The sequence below is a fragment of the Girardinichthys multiradiatus genome, chromosome 4, assembly GCF_021462225.1.
Source record: "Girardinichthys multiradiatus isolate DD_20200921_A chromosome 4, DD_fGirMul_XY1, whole genome shotgun sequence".
Lineage (NCBI taxonomy): Eukaryota > Metazoa > Chordata > Actinopteri > Cyprinodontiformes > Goodeidae > Girardinichthys > Girardinichthys multiradiatus.
In genome coordinates this window covers 33,410,014-33,424,549 of record NC_061797.1, presented here as the reverse complement: position 1 = coordinate 33,424,549, position 14,536 = coordinate 33,410,014, and the positions used below count along the sequence as shown (strand labels likewise).

The 14,536-nt window shown below is 41.3% G+C and overlaps 1 protein-coding gene across 1 annotated transcript; it reads left to right on the top strand.

The window, feature by feature from the left end:
* The first annotated feature begins 6,975 nt into the window (after positions 1 to 6,975).
* On the top strand, positions 6,976 to 13,692 carry LOC124867606 (cathepsin B-like). Its single transcript, XM_047364140.1, has 11 exons — positions 6,976 to 7,173; positions 9,344 to 9,467; positions 9,539 to 9,624; positions 10,555 to 10,669; positions 10,783 to 10,898; positions 11,293 to 11,378; positions 11,693 to 11,839; positions 12,114 to 12,230; positions 12,334 to 12,462; positions 12,639 to 12,720; positions 12,802 to 13,692. Exons 2-10 carry the CDS (start codon positions 9,345 to 9,347, stop codon positions 12,710 to 12,712), a joined length of 993 nt encoding a protein of 330 aa, XP_047220096.1. The 5' UTR covers positions 6,976 to 7,173; position 9,344; the 3' UTR covers positions 12,713 to 12,720; positions 12,802 to 13,692.
* Positions 13,693 to 14,536: the final 844 nt, after the last annotated feature.

Sequence of the window (14,536 nt, the reverse complement as noted above, 5' to 3'; positions counted from 1 at the left end):
TTTAAATGTGAGCTGTTGATATCCTGAGAAAAGTATTTTTTTATTTTCAGATTACAGTGCAGATATTTTAAGATGAATACAAAACATTTCGTTCTGGGTCTTGTTTCCTGGTTTCTTCACATTAACGTCTTGCTCCATGCCCATCCACAACATTTCTGCTAGTGTAAAGTCGAGACTTTGACTATTCCTTTCCAAAACAGTAACTTAATTCTTCTTTACTCTTAATGTGGTAAGATGAGATGTGTAATCAGCTTGTTGTTTGCTGGCTAACCCACTTTCTTTTGTGATTCACTTCACAGATAAATGTGCCGACATTCTCTTTTAGCTTTCTGGCATAATTTGCTGTTCATTGTGGTGGCAACTTGTCCTGGTCTGGATGCACAAAAAATCAGCAACAACAGTAACTAATACTTAGTACTCAGATAAAAATTGTAAAGATTTTTAAACATTACACCTCTTACTTAAAAAAAAATACATAAAATATATTATTTTGTAGTCTACATGTGAGCTGACATTTCTGCAAGTAACTTTCAATAGTGACAACTACTTTTAACTGCTATACTGCAAATGTAAATTACTAACTGTTGGAACATTTGTACATGAATTATCATTGATTAGTTTAAAAAGGTTCTTTATCCCTATGATTTACCATTAAAATACATTTTCATTTATGTAGTTTGGTGAACTTTGATAGAAGTGGTTTGAATGCTTTTGACATTTATTTTTGAAGTACTTTTACGAACTATTAACAGAATTGTCATCTTGCCTTGGAGTTGCATTTGGGTGGTTGCTATGCAGACTGAGCAGAAACTTGTGTGCGTGGGAGTTCTGAGAAGCAAGCTGTTCGTACGCCGGCCAATTTTTGTGTCCTTGAATGCCAGATGTGGACGCGTGTGCTCTATCAGTATCTGGACAGAACCAGTTTTATGTTCTTTATATTCACTGCCTTATTGTTCATTCCTCGCGGAAACATTGTCAAGTCGTTTGTTTATGCCATGCCTGTTCTGCCGCTGATCCTGCCAAGCCATCATCTGCAGCCGCATACTTGCCTGCCAGTTTGTTTCTTTTTTGATTATTAAAACCTTTTACTCGTCACACTACACTGCTTCCTGCTCATCTGCATTCTGGGGTCCACTTCCAAGATCTAACCTGACATATTCTTAATCATGGCAGGATTGGTCCTGTCTGACTGATCTGTGTAAATGAAAATAATCTGTAAAGTGACTCTTGCATTAAACTTTGCTTTCTGTGTTAGAATATAATAAATGTAATTTGTTAATGAAAGACTACATTTATTTGAAACTGCTTTTATCTGTCACAAAGCAGCACTCAATATGTGCTGTGATAGCAGCTGGTTCTTCATCATGCTCAACTGTTACACTTAAGGCCAGAATTATTCATACCACAGGCAGATTTAGATTTGACCTCAGCCAAGAAGTTTGTTTCTCAAAGGAAACGGGACAGGCATCTGTCTAAAAGGAATAATACAATAAACAATTAGTGTTAATTTAGAAAAAATCTTATCCGTTTTCATTTACAATTTTACTGAAAAACGGCATGCAGAATATGATTCATATTCTTTCCACTTGTTTTGACCATTCATCTTTGGTGATGAGCTCCAGGTCCTTGAAGTTGTAAGGCCTCCTTGCCATCACCCTAATCTGCAGCTCCTTCCACAGATTCTCTTTAAGATTCAAATTGGGACTCTGGCTGGCACCAGCCAGCATAGAGTCATTTCCATGCCTTGCTGGTTTACATTTTACTGTAATATTGGTGCAAGAGATAATCACTTTTACCATATAGTTATAATAGGAGAAGATTTCAAAATTCCCACTGTTCTTCCTTCCACAGGCCAAAAAACATGACTGTTAGGTCAATTCATCTTGCCCTTAGCTGTGAGTGTTTTTATTGTTGTTTGTCCTGTGTGTCCCTGTGTTGTACTGTGATGGATTAGTGACCTGTCCAGGGTGCACTCATGAAAACATAATCTGCAACCTTTCATTGAATTTTGTAGAGCAATTCCAGTCGAATTAGTAATACAATTTTGTTTGATGAAACAATCTCACTACTTGTGCATCAAAACAATATCTATTTTAAGCAAGCGGAGGCACATTTTCATATTCTGAAGCTAATTTGTGTTTTAAATCTTATTTCTCATATTTCTTAAATGCTTTTGTTAAGAATAAGTTGGAGTAAAGATGAATTTTGCAACTGAGATATATGAGATTTTGAAAACCAATGTGGTAGACAAAGTTGCAATGTAAACTTTGTCAGAGAATTAACTAAAACAAACTATTCTCTTTTAAGTTGTGCTAAATAGAACAAAAGTGAAGTTTCACAACTATCTAAAATTTTATACTGCACTCTTTTATTTTAAAAAAACTGGTTCAATATGTGGTTTATTATTTTAGTACGGATTACATATCAATAGTCTGTTGTTCATATGACTTTACATGTTGAGAGAGGCCTGTTATGAGTTGTGAGGGGTAATCAATCCAAAATATAAAGCTAGAAACTTGACCCAGGATTTTAATGGAAAGATTATGATTTCTGTAAAACAGCTGCTTAACAGAGGCTTAAATTATCTACGAAGACTGTCTAAACATGTTTTTCTTTTCATGATGTGTGGTTGGACCGACACCTTAATGTGCTGGAGGGGTTTGAGTGCCCGAATGATCCTAGAGGCTATGTTGTCTGGGGCTTAAATGCCCCTTGTAGGGTCTCCCATGGCAAACAGGCTCTAGGTGACGGGTCAGACAAAGAGCGGTTCAAGACACCCTCATGAGGACTATACGGTCGAGGCATGTGACGTCGCCCGGTATGGCGGAGCGAGGGTCCCACCCCGGAGCCAGGCCTGGGGTCGGGACCTGTCAGAGAGCACCTCGTGGCTGGATTGCTCCTTGCGGGACCCGGCCGGGCCAAGCCTGAAGGAGAGATGCAAGGCCGTCCCCCAGTGGGCCCACCACCTGCAGGGGGAACCGTGAGGGACATATTCAACTCTCACCTCCGGGAGAGCTTTGACCAGATTCCAGGAGATGTTGGAGACATAGAGTCCGAGTAGACCATGTTCTCCACATCTATTGTCGATGCTGCTGCCCGTAGCTGCGGCCGTAAGGTCTACGGTGCCTGTCGCAGCAGCAATCCCCGAACCCGGTGGTGGACACTGGCAGTAAGGGACGCTGTCAAGCTGAAGAAGGAGTCCTATTGGCTTTGGTTGGCTTGTGGGACTCCTGAGGCGGCTGAAGGCTACTGTGAGAACAAGCGTGCCGTGGCCCGGGCTGTGGCAGAGGCAAAAACCCGGTCCTGGGAGGAGTTCGGTGAGGCCATGGAGAAGGACTACCGGTTGGCCTCGAACTCGAAGCGATTCTGGCAAATCGTCCGGCGCCTCAGGAGGGGGAAGCAGTGCTTCACCAACACAGTTTACAGTGCTGACCTCAACTGGGGACATTATCGGGCGGTGGAAGGAGTACTTCGAGGATCTCCTCAATCCTGCCATCACACATTCCCTGATGGAAACAGAGGCTGGGGACTCAGGGTTAGACTCTTTCATCACCCAGGCTGGAGTCACAGAGGTGGTTAAAAATCTCCGTGGTGGCAGGGCTTCGGGGGTGGATGAGATCCGCCCTGAGTACCTCAAGTCTCTGGATGTTGTAGGGCTGTCATGGTTGGCACACCTCTTCAACATTGCGTGGCGGTCGGGGACAGTGCCTCTGGACTGGCAGACTGGGGTGGTGGTCCCCCTTCATAAGAAGGGTGACCGGAGAGTGTGTTCCAACTACAGGGGATAACACTCCTCAGCCTCCCTGGTAAGGCCTACGCCAGGGTATTGGAGAGGAGAGTCCGGCCGATAGTCGAACCCCGGCTTCAGGAGGAGCAGTGTGGTTTTTGTTCCAGCCATGGAACACTGGACCAGCTCTATACCCTCTACAGGGTACTCGAGGGTTCATGGGAGTTTTCCCAACCGGTCCACATGTGTTTTGTGGACGTAGAGAAAGCATTCGACTGTGTCCCTCGTGGTGCCCTGTGGGGGGTGCTCCAGGAGTATGGAATTGGGGGCCCTTTTTTAGGGGCCATCCGGTCTCTGTACAAGCGGAGCAGGAGATTGGTTCGCATTGTTGGCAATAAGTTGGACCTGTTCCCGGTGCATGTTGGACTCTGGCAGGGCTGCCCTTTGTCACCGGTCCTGTTCATAACTTTTATGGACAGAATTGTTAGGCGCAGCCAAGGTCCAGAGGTGTCTGGTTTGGGGACCAGTGGATATCGTCTCTTCTTTTTGTGGATGATGTGGTCCTGCTGGCCCCCTATATCCAAGACCTACAGCGTGTGCTGGGGCGGTTCGCAGCCGAGTGTGAAGCGGCTGGGATGAAGATCAGCTCCTCCAAGTCTGAGGCCATGGTTCTTGACCGGAAAAGGGTGGCTTGTCCTCTTCAGGTTGGAGGGGAGTTCCTGCCTCAAGTGGAGGAGTTCAAGTATCTCGGGGTCTTGTTCACAAATGAGGGAAGAATGGAGCGGGAGATCAACAGACAGATCCATGCGACTGCCACAGTAAGGGGAGCGCTGTGCCGGTCCGTTGTGGTGAAGAGAGAGCTGAGCCGAAAAGCGAAGCTCTCGATTTACCGGTCAGTCTACGTTCCTACCTTAACCTATGGCCATGAACTTTGGGTCATGACCGAAAGAACGAGAACATGCGGCTGAAATGAGCTTCCTCCGTAGGGTTGCCGGGCACTGCCTTAGAGATAGGTTGAGGAGCTCTGCCATCCGGGAGAGGCTCGGAGTAGAGCTGAGGTGGCTCGGGCATCTATATCGGATGCCTCTTGGGCGCCTTCCTCGGCAGGTGTTCCAGGCACGTCCCGCCGGGAGGAGGGCCAGAGGATGGCCCAGGACACGCTGGAGGGACTATGTCTCTCGGCTGGCCTGGGAACACCTTGGGCTCCCCCTGGAGGATCTGGAGGAGGTGTCTGGAGAGAGGGACGTCTGGGTGTCTCTGCTGAGTTTGCTGCCCCCGTGACCTTGTCCCGGATAAAGCGGAAGACGACAACGACAACGATGTGTGGTTGGGTTTTTGGTTTTGTTTTAGACGTTTTTTCATCAATATAATGCATCTCTTGATGTTTTAAAATGTTTTTTTCTTCCTATTTAGCTGATACTGTATTTACTTTCTTGTCTTTCTTCATACGACATCTTAGTGCAGTTAACAACTCTGGATTGTATTAATTATAAAATCCTTTTTAAAACATCTAATTTAATTATATTCCTTATACACTATTGCCTTTGTAGTAGTTGTAGTTTACCAAATCCTTATCTGCTCCTGTTTTTTTTTAAATCTTAAGATATATATAGTTTTTTTCTACCTGCCTTTAATTAATAGCCCATATTACAGTGCTTCACACCATGAAACTCTCAGCAGCCTTAGAATGAATAAGTGCTTCCCATCTTAACATAAAGTGTTAGTTGTATTTCCTAAGAATCTGCTCTTTTGAAACTTGAGTGTATTGTGTTTTATTGTATTTTTGTCAGTTTCATCAATCTGACAGTCAGATGACGGATTCATACAGAGGAAGCGAAAGTGCACTGTCAGTATGTTCTCTGTGGTCCACAGTTAGCATCACTAGAACTTGGCAAAAAGCGGCTGTAAGTTAAAATCCTGAAGCATGTGAGTTCAGATAAAATGATAACTGGAGCAGGATAGTTTAACTGACCTAGAATATGTAGATTGTATGGACATCATATTTATATATTTAGACTTTTTTTTAATTGTGAAGCGCCATGAGACATTTGTTTTATATTGAAGCTGTGTAAATAAACTTAATTGGCTGGGGAGCATCTTCTTCAACACAAGAACCATCAGCACCGGCGCCCCTCAGGGGTGTGTTCTCTCTCCATTGATATATGAACACATCACACGTGGATCGGCTGGTACACTGGTGTGGTCAGAACTACCTGGAGCTAAACCTGCTCAAGACTGTGGAGATGACAATGGACTTCCGGAGAACCCCTCCCCCTAACATGCCTCCCCTCACCAACACTCTTCTGTGCACATCCATGTCTATGTACCTTAGACAGGACAGGTCCAAACTGGACAATTAGGTTGGCTGAGAGGATCATTGTGGCAAACCTCTCTTCCATCTAGGACTTGTGCAGGTCCAGTGTCAGGAAAAGGGAAACTAACATCTCTGCCAACCCCATACATCCTGGACACAGACTGTTCAGACTTTTACCTTCAGGTCGGCGCTACAGAGCGCTATTTGCAAAAAACAAGTTTTCACAAGAGCAGTTTTCCCCCAGGCTGTCTCTCTGATGAACAAATGAACATGTCACAGCAAGAAATGGTCATCTAATCTGCTGTAAAACAAAACAGGGATTTTGCACAATCACAACCTGTCTCTCTTCTCTTCATATCATTAAAGAAGTGCTGGACTGCATCTATTTCCTCTAAAGTTTGCATATGTATATGTAATATCCATTTCTTTGTTCACTTAAACTTGCCCAATGAAGTTGATTTTGATTATAATTCTTTAAAGATTGTTGTTTTGACAAAGTGTAAAAAGGTTTAAGAAGAGTGATACCTTTGCGAAGCACTGTATGTTTATGAAGGGATGATGCCTTTTACTTCCTTTACTTGTTCTTTTCTGATCTAATTTTACTTGGGTACTGATTAGTTTGTGTATGCCTGGTACTCATTTTATACTTATTTTGTATACAGTAGTGTGTGTGATGTCTTTGCTTTTAATTATAGTGCTTATATGAGAGGTACTCCTAATTTCATTTGACTGCTTTACTGTACATTGAAGTCATTGGGTCATTCATTTTGTAACCAGACTAAAAAAAACAAGTTATGGGTGAGTTTAGCACCCCTTAGTGGTTGAAAAAGTGCAGATGCAGTTAGAAAGCCAGACTTTGGTCAGATATATATTATTTTTCTTTTTCATCGAGATTAAGATTCACATGATTGAATCAATGGCGATGAGAGAAACGACGTGAGCCTCAGTCCAGACGTCAGAATAAGGAAGCGGTGAGCCACAGTTAGTCAGCAGGATCACATGAGCTGCGTTCATGTGATCGATTCACGTGTTCACAGGGATAAATACGACGAGACCAACCTTATAACAGCAGGCAGAGGCTGGAGGGTAACGTTGAGCAAGGTGGTACCAAGAGCCGATCAATAAGCGACAGGTTGGTTGTTGTTTTCTTACTTTGAAGCTTTGAGACAGTTACGGAAGTGGTTAGCTAAATCTGTTACATTGCACAATATACTTGCTAAAACTACACAGTTGGGCATCTTTTTTATAACCAGTTTATTTTTTATATCTTTTTTAACAAACAAAAAAAAACGGACTCTGTAGCTTATAGTTATTTTTAGTCTAATTTCCATGTTGTTGACTGTTTAACCGTAGTTGTTAGCTTCACTCTGATTTAAAACATGAATCAGGTGGTGCTAATTGGTACAAACAAGGTGATCATTGACGTGGATTCAAAAATGAAATGTGGTACAGGCCCTTCTCACACAAAGGAGTACACAACGGTCATGAAACACGACACTGAACTCAGTTAGTGAGGGAATGGAAAGTGAAACCATTTGTTATAAAAAGGCCCAGGCAATGAGGCTTGCTATGACAAACCTAGTTTTGAGAAGGGGATCAAAACACGAGAGGGTTCAACTAAACCAGCCCCAGTTTTAAAATGACAATCTGAGATTGAAATAAGGAAAGCCTTGCTTGGGTGATATAAAATGGCAATGCATGCCCTTTGTCCTTTTGTTTTTATTGTCAGTGAGTTTCTAATCAGAAGCTGTGGCGTTTTGTACACCTGTGTCACCTTGTCTGCTGTTACCAAGAGGAAAGGTTGTAAAACATTAATTTACCCCACCTATTCATCGCCATAAAACTGGTAAAACCATGAACGACCCGGTAAAAAAAAAAAAATAGTTTGCCAGCTTTAGAATAAAATGTTATGGTCGGTTAATCGAGTTTTGCAGTTTTGTTGTAAACATTTATTTTTATAGGGATAAAAATCATCAAAAAAAACCAACAAAAAAAAACAAGCTTCCACATGCATAAGCCTCTAAAGACATCAGATAAGGCATAAAATCAGCAATTGTTTCTTTTGTTTGCTTTTAAAGACTTCGTCTTTTGTGAAATGACTTCATTTCTTAGCTGTATTCTTGCTGGTGGTGGACATTTGTTAGTAGGGGAAAAATAGACCCCTGTCTTGTATCTGAGAAGAAAATAATTGGTATTGAGTGCTTGAGATACCCTGTTTGAGGTTTATCACCAGTACCAGAAAGCGTTATAGAAAAGGTCATGAGTCATTTCACTTGCATGAGGAGCATAAATGAGTCTCTGTGGGTTTTTTTTGGTGCCGACTCATTAATTTCTAACATCATCTTAGACCTGTTAATGGAAAAGATGTTTAATCCCCCTGATCTTTTTAAGAGTTAAGAATCTGCTTGCATCAGAGTCTGTGAGCTGTGTGAGGGCTTTTTGTGCCGTCTGCAATGACTCGGCAGTTTTTAGTGACTTTGGCCATACTGGCCAGATCTTTGAAAGCAATTGACGAGCTGTTGATTGCTGTAAAGAAGTGAGAAATGCAGATGGGCAGAGCTGAGGTCTCGCTTCCCCTAAATCCCATTCAAAACCATGTATTAACTGGAAGCTATTTCTCATTAACATTATTCTGCTTCTGAACTGAGGTTTGCTATTTTTATGATAACCATTTCCATAAAGGGGAAGTTTTTACTTTTCTTTTGTGTACTTTTTGTGTAGGTAACCCATGAGCACCTGTCATGTGATGTTTAAGTTATTTCCCAAGAATTTTGTGATAAGTCGACGCTGTTACAGGAAGGGTGTGTGCCTTAACATGTGTTTGGTGAGAAGGTAAAAAAAAAAAAACCCAAAAACACTTCTCCTAAGCTAAGTTTAAAAACCCAAATAAAAGCATCTTTTTTAGCTTCTTTTTGCCCAATGCAGTTTCTCATTGGGAAGAGTTCGCTTTTATTTTTTTCACCAGTAACTATCTTAAGAATGTGATCAGGTTTTCTGAACATTCCCATAATGTAAACAATACTTACATACGTGTTATTTTCCCCCCCTCGATGCGGTTTGTTAACATTGTAGGAGACTGAGAACAGGACCTACTTTATCCTTCCACTTGTATCCCCATCAGGTGTGACGATGTCTAATCTGCAGTAAAGTTTTGCTGGCCTAGTAGCTTTAGGAGTGTCTCTAAGTGGGGAACATTGTGTGTTCTTATGTTGAGGAACAAGTTTTATTTTATTTTTTTCTTCGGAATATTTTGTCTCAGTAAATTCTAATAAAAATTTTTTTTTCCTGTTTGTGTTGGACAGAATGTGGTGTGCAGCTCTCCTGGTGCTGGCTGCCAGCTTGTCTGTGAGCCTGGCCAGACCCCGCATCCATCCTCTGTCCAGTGATATGGTCAACTACATCAATAAGCTTAATACAACCTGGAAGGTGAGTTTATTTAGTTTAAAATCAGGATCCAATGAATGTTACTTTTACTGATTCCACTCCTCGTCCTGCAGGCTGGCCACAACTTCCGTGATGTGGACTACGGTTATGTCAAGAACCTCTGTGGCACTCTGCTTAAGGGACCTAAGCTCCCAGTCATGTGAGTCTCATAAGATCAGTATCATTTCAGTAGTTTTTACACTGCTTTCACACCAAACCTTTGGAACCCTTGGTACTGTGCCAGAATCCAGTTTCTAGAGCGCATCAAGCCAGTGTGAACCCATCCCAGCCCCTGGAACAGACCAGAGAATCTTACCTTGGCAAGGTTTTCAGCAGTCGGACACTGTAGCAGTTTGCTTGCTTGCCGTGCGAATGTGTGCCGGGTCCCAGTGTACCAAAGCAGGAATTGAAGATGTGACGTAAGAGTAGTGTGTTTTAAGTAGAAGCAGAAGAGGGAAAAACAATCCGAAGATGACAGAGTTTTAAAATGGCTCGTGGGGCTACATGGAGTAGTGAACTACATGTGAAAACCAATGTGGCAACAGAAACGATGAGATGGACTTTTTTTCTTTGTGCTTTTGTTTCTTTGTGATCAGAGCAGCACTAGAGCAGTACTGCCACGAAGCAATTGTTTGCAACTGCATGATGTTGTTTGGCCCGGTCTAATATTTGTTTAAAAGCAAACCGGTCCAACTACAGATGTGAATTTTCTCATTTTAAAATGATCCCTGACCAGGATTGTGAACTTGCCCTTAGACACAATACATTGCTAAACAGTTCACACCTCTTGAACTTTTTCATATTTTGTAACCTAACTACCACTAGCTTCAATGTATTTAACGAAATTGAATGTAATGGACCTGAAAGTAGTGCCTTTAGAACTCCACCTGCACTAGTAACGGGTGTTTAAAAAGTTCAAGGGGATGTGAATACTTTTGCAGTGTTCTGTGCGGGATGTGCGGGACTAGAAGTATGTCTTGCATGCACACCGTGTAAATTTAATAGGTTTCAGTCTCTCCAATTAGGACGATGCAGTTTCTGATAATTTAAAAGACATTAAAGGTTTCACATCAGTCGTTTGTCTCTTCAGGGTCCAAAGTGCAGGAGGCATGAAGCTGCCCAAAGAATTTGATGCCAGAGATCAGTGGCCAAACTGTCCCACTCTGAAGGAGATCAGAGACCAGGGCTCCTGTGGATCCTGCTGGGTGAGAGAACTGTTAAAAAACAAATGCAAATTCAATAAAAAAAACATAGAACTTGTATTTTAATAACCTTTCATTCAAATAAGTGTGATGTCATGCGGTTGTTCTTTCTTTAGGCATTTGGTGCAGCAGAGGCCATCTCTGACCGTATCTGCATTCACAGCAAAGGGAAGGTCAATGTGGAGATTTCCTCTCAGGATCTGCTTACCTGCTGTGACAGCTGTGGCATGGGGTAGGTCCTTCATCGTTTGTCTTCCTCTGCACATAATTATGATTTTTAGTGACTTGTTAGGTGACAGAACTCACAATTTGACATTTCAAGCAAAAGTTATTTTAAGTGATCTAAACTATTGGTAGTGCTTTCCTTGTACAGGGCTGTGCTGATCCAAAGTGAGTTTTTGCTCTCGCTGACCATAGTTAAGTTGATGGTGTAGAAATAAGCCTATAACAAGCTTTGTGTTTCTCAAGGCATCTTGTTTAAGGCATAAAATAAAAATTTTGTGGGACTTAGTTTGGAAAGATTAGTTTCTAAACTTGATACATGTTGTAAGAAAAAACAGACTGTGTGCCTACAGAGATGATGCTTAAAGTGAATTATAAGTTGCATTTTATTTTTTATTTTTAAGATGTAATGGTGGTTACCCCTCAAGCGCTTGGAACTTCTGGACCACACAGGGACTGGTGACCGGAGGTCTCTATAACTCTCATATTGGTGAGTTTGTGTGTGGTTTCAGGTTCACATTTTTGGTTTAAGCTGGGGATGTTATACATGCAAATGTATGACATCAAATTACATTGGTTTTGTGTTTGAAAAATGTGCATTTTACACGAACTCTCCACTGACGGCCCACGCAGAAAACAAAAGAAGCCTTGGTCAAGAGACAACTTGCAAATAAATTATGATTTTTATGACGCCTATGTGCCCCATTTCTAAAGCTTCCCTGGGCAAATGCCCATACGACCTATATCAAAACTGCCGCTGCACACAGTGGTGTAATACCTGCCTTTTTTTGTTTGTTTTTGTAGGTTGCCGACCCTACACCATAGAACCCTGTGAGCACCACGTAAATGGCAGCAGACCTCCCTGCACTGGGGAGGGCGGGGACACGCCTGAGTGTGTTGCACAGTGTGAAGCTGGATACACACCAAGCTATCAAAAGGACAAACACTATGGTAAGAATCCTACAGAAAACTCAAATTATGACTACTCCATACCTTACATACTCACTACTGATTGTTCAGCATAAAGAAATGAAAACTTGAATCACTGCTCTTCTTCTTTCTGCACGACTGACAGATTTTCTAACAATAGTTTCGATTCAAAGAGTTAATTCAATTGCTATTTAGAAATGACTTGTTTTAAAATTTAAGAATCGTTATTATTGGTCATATCTCGACGTTGTGTGAAGAGACACATACAGGATTTTTAATGCAGTTTTTGTTGCAGGTAAAACTGCTTATGGTGTGGCACCCGTTGAGGAGCAGATCCAATCTGAGATTTACAAGAACGGACCAGTAGAGGGAGCGTTTATAGTCTATGAAGACTTTCCTTCCTACAAGTCTGGTACAAACAAATATACCAATCAGACAGCATTATAAAAACCCTACTAAAGCAAATGACACACAGGATGAATAACTGCTCCTGATTTCCTTCCTCCTCTCTTTAGGTGTGTATAAGCATGTGACGGGCTCTCCTTTGGGTGGACATGCCATAAAGGTCCTGGGCTGGGGAGAGGAGAACGGTGTTCCTTACTGGCTCTGTGCAAACTCCTGGAACACTGACTGGGGTGATAATGGTGAGCAGAAAGGTGTTGTGGTAAATGCCTCAGCCAAAACATGACTGAGGCAATTATGCTATGAGGCTAACGAAATGCTTTTACTCAGTCAAGAGCTTAATGTGAATTTTTCTTTTTTTTTGTTTTAGACTGAATATTGAATATGTAAAATTGATTTCTATCACTTGGATTTTCAGGATTCTTTAAAATCCTCCGTGGATCAGATCACTGTGGTATTGAGTCAGAGATGGTAGCTGGAATCCCCAAATAAAACCAAAAGTAAGATCAGAAATGTTTCAATGACTATAAAACGTTTCCTTGACATGATGTCATGAAGTTCATAAATGTTTTAATTTGCAGGTTTTATGCTGCTTCATCGCCAGAGAGTGACGCATTCCACTTAACAGTCAATGGACAAATGACTCTGCTCAGACTGACATCTGAGGGGGGAAAACTCTAGCGCCTTCAGTTTCTAAGTGCATTTTTAGATTGGACAAAGACTTCCTGATAACAATTTACTCTTATTCGATGGTTCTTGTAGACCAAGCTGTTTACGAGTCTGTTTTAGGGCACTCCCACATTTCACTTTATTTGAATTGCTTTGAAACAGGATGTGACATTATACAGATGAATCAGCTTGTTTCTGTCACAACTCTTGTTTTGTACTGGTGAAAATTGTAGGCGATTTTAGATTAATGCATGTTAGAACTCACTCAAGTATATAAAAGCACCCAGATGAGCAGAGGTGTGTTGCTTGGAACATAAGTGATCATACAGTGATTGCTTGCTGCTTTTTACTGGCAAAATATACTCTGTACTAAGAAATGTCAGAATGTACTGTCTGTAATGGCTGCCTGTTTTGGGTTTTTAATTTTTTATGTAGATTGGAATAAGATGAACTGGGGTTTTGACTGCCAGTTATGATCAGATGTTAGAATTTTTTTTCATCTGAATTCAATAAATCAAACTTTTGTTGCCAATATGGTGGTATTTCTCAGTTTGTACAACTGGTTATTAAAACAAACAAACAAAAATGTGGGTTGATGTCAGAAAGATGCAACTGTTTAAAAATAGCAACACAATAAAAATGCATTTACATATTTAAGAGATTTTTATGCATCTTTCACCCAAAGGTCAATGAGAACATTTAAAACTATATACATTAGACATTGTTAGTCTATTCAAAAACATCTTTATTGCATACCTGTTCTAACTTGTTCATAATAAACTTAATTAAAATGGTGGATGTTATTTTGGCTTTGAGTTGTTTTGAAATGGGGTTTGGGTTGTTTTCATATGGAAAGGTCTCATTTAATATCTTCAAATGAACTTATTTTTCTTTTGGGCATTGGGGAAATTTTAAGTAACTTCATCTAATTTTCTTACAGACACCAGAAGAAAATTATTTTGTCTTTTCTTCAGAGACCGTTTAAATTATTTACCCTTTGATTGTGATACCGGAAAGGTAGGAATGCAGAGAGAATAATCAGAGCTGACCTTCCCTCCATCCAGGACTTATACAGGTCTAGGGTCAGGAAAAGAGCTGCTAAAATCTCTGCAGACCCCACACACCCTGCACATAAACTGTTCAGAGTTTTACCTTCAGGCAGCCACTACAGAGACAGTTACTTCCCCCAGGCTGTTTCTCTGAACATTCAATAGAGTACAAAACAACAGCATACAGATGTTGCAAATGCACAATTATTATAAATTGCTCAAACAAATAAAGGGAACACTCAAATAACACATCCTAGATCTGAATGAATGAAATATTCTCATTGAATACTTTGTTCTGTACAAAGTTGACTGTGCTGACAACAAAATCACACAAAAATCATCCATGGAAATCAAATTTATAAACCAATGGAGGCCTGGATTTGGTGTCACACACTACAGGCTGATCCAACTTTGATGTAATGTCCTTAAAACAAGTCAAAAAGAGGCTCAGTATTGTGTGTGGCCTCCATGTGTCTGTATGACCTCCCTACAACGCCTGGGCATGCTCCTGAGGAGACAGCGGATGGTCTCCTGAGGGATCTCCTCCCAGACCTGGACTAAAGCATCCACCAACTCCTGGACAGTCTGTGGTGCAACG

Bases quoted from the DNA above. Each gene is read 5' to 3' on its own strand.
- LOC124867606 (XM_047364140.1), top strand. From the start codon at position 9,345: ATGTGGTGTGCAGCTCTCCTGGTGCTGGCTGCCAGCTTGTCTGTGAGC. The intron at 9,625-10,554 runs GTGAGTCTCATA...TTGTCTCTTCAG, and splicing joins GGACCTAAGCTCCCAGTCAT to GGTCCAAAGTGCAGGAGGCA. The intron at 11,379-11,692 runs GTGAGTTTGTGT...TTGTTTTTGTAG, and splicing joins TCTCTATAACTCTCATATTG to GTTGCCGACCCTACACCATA.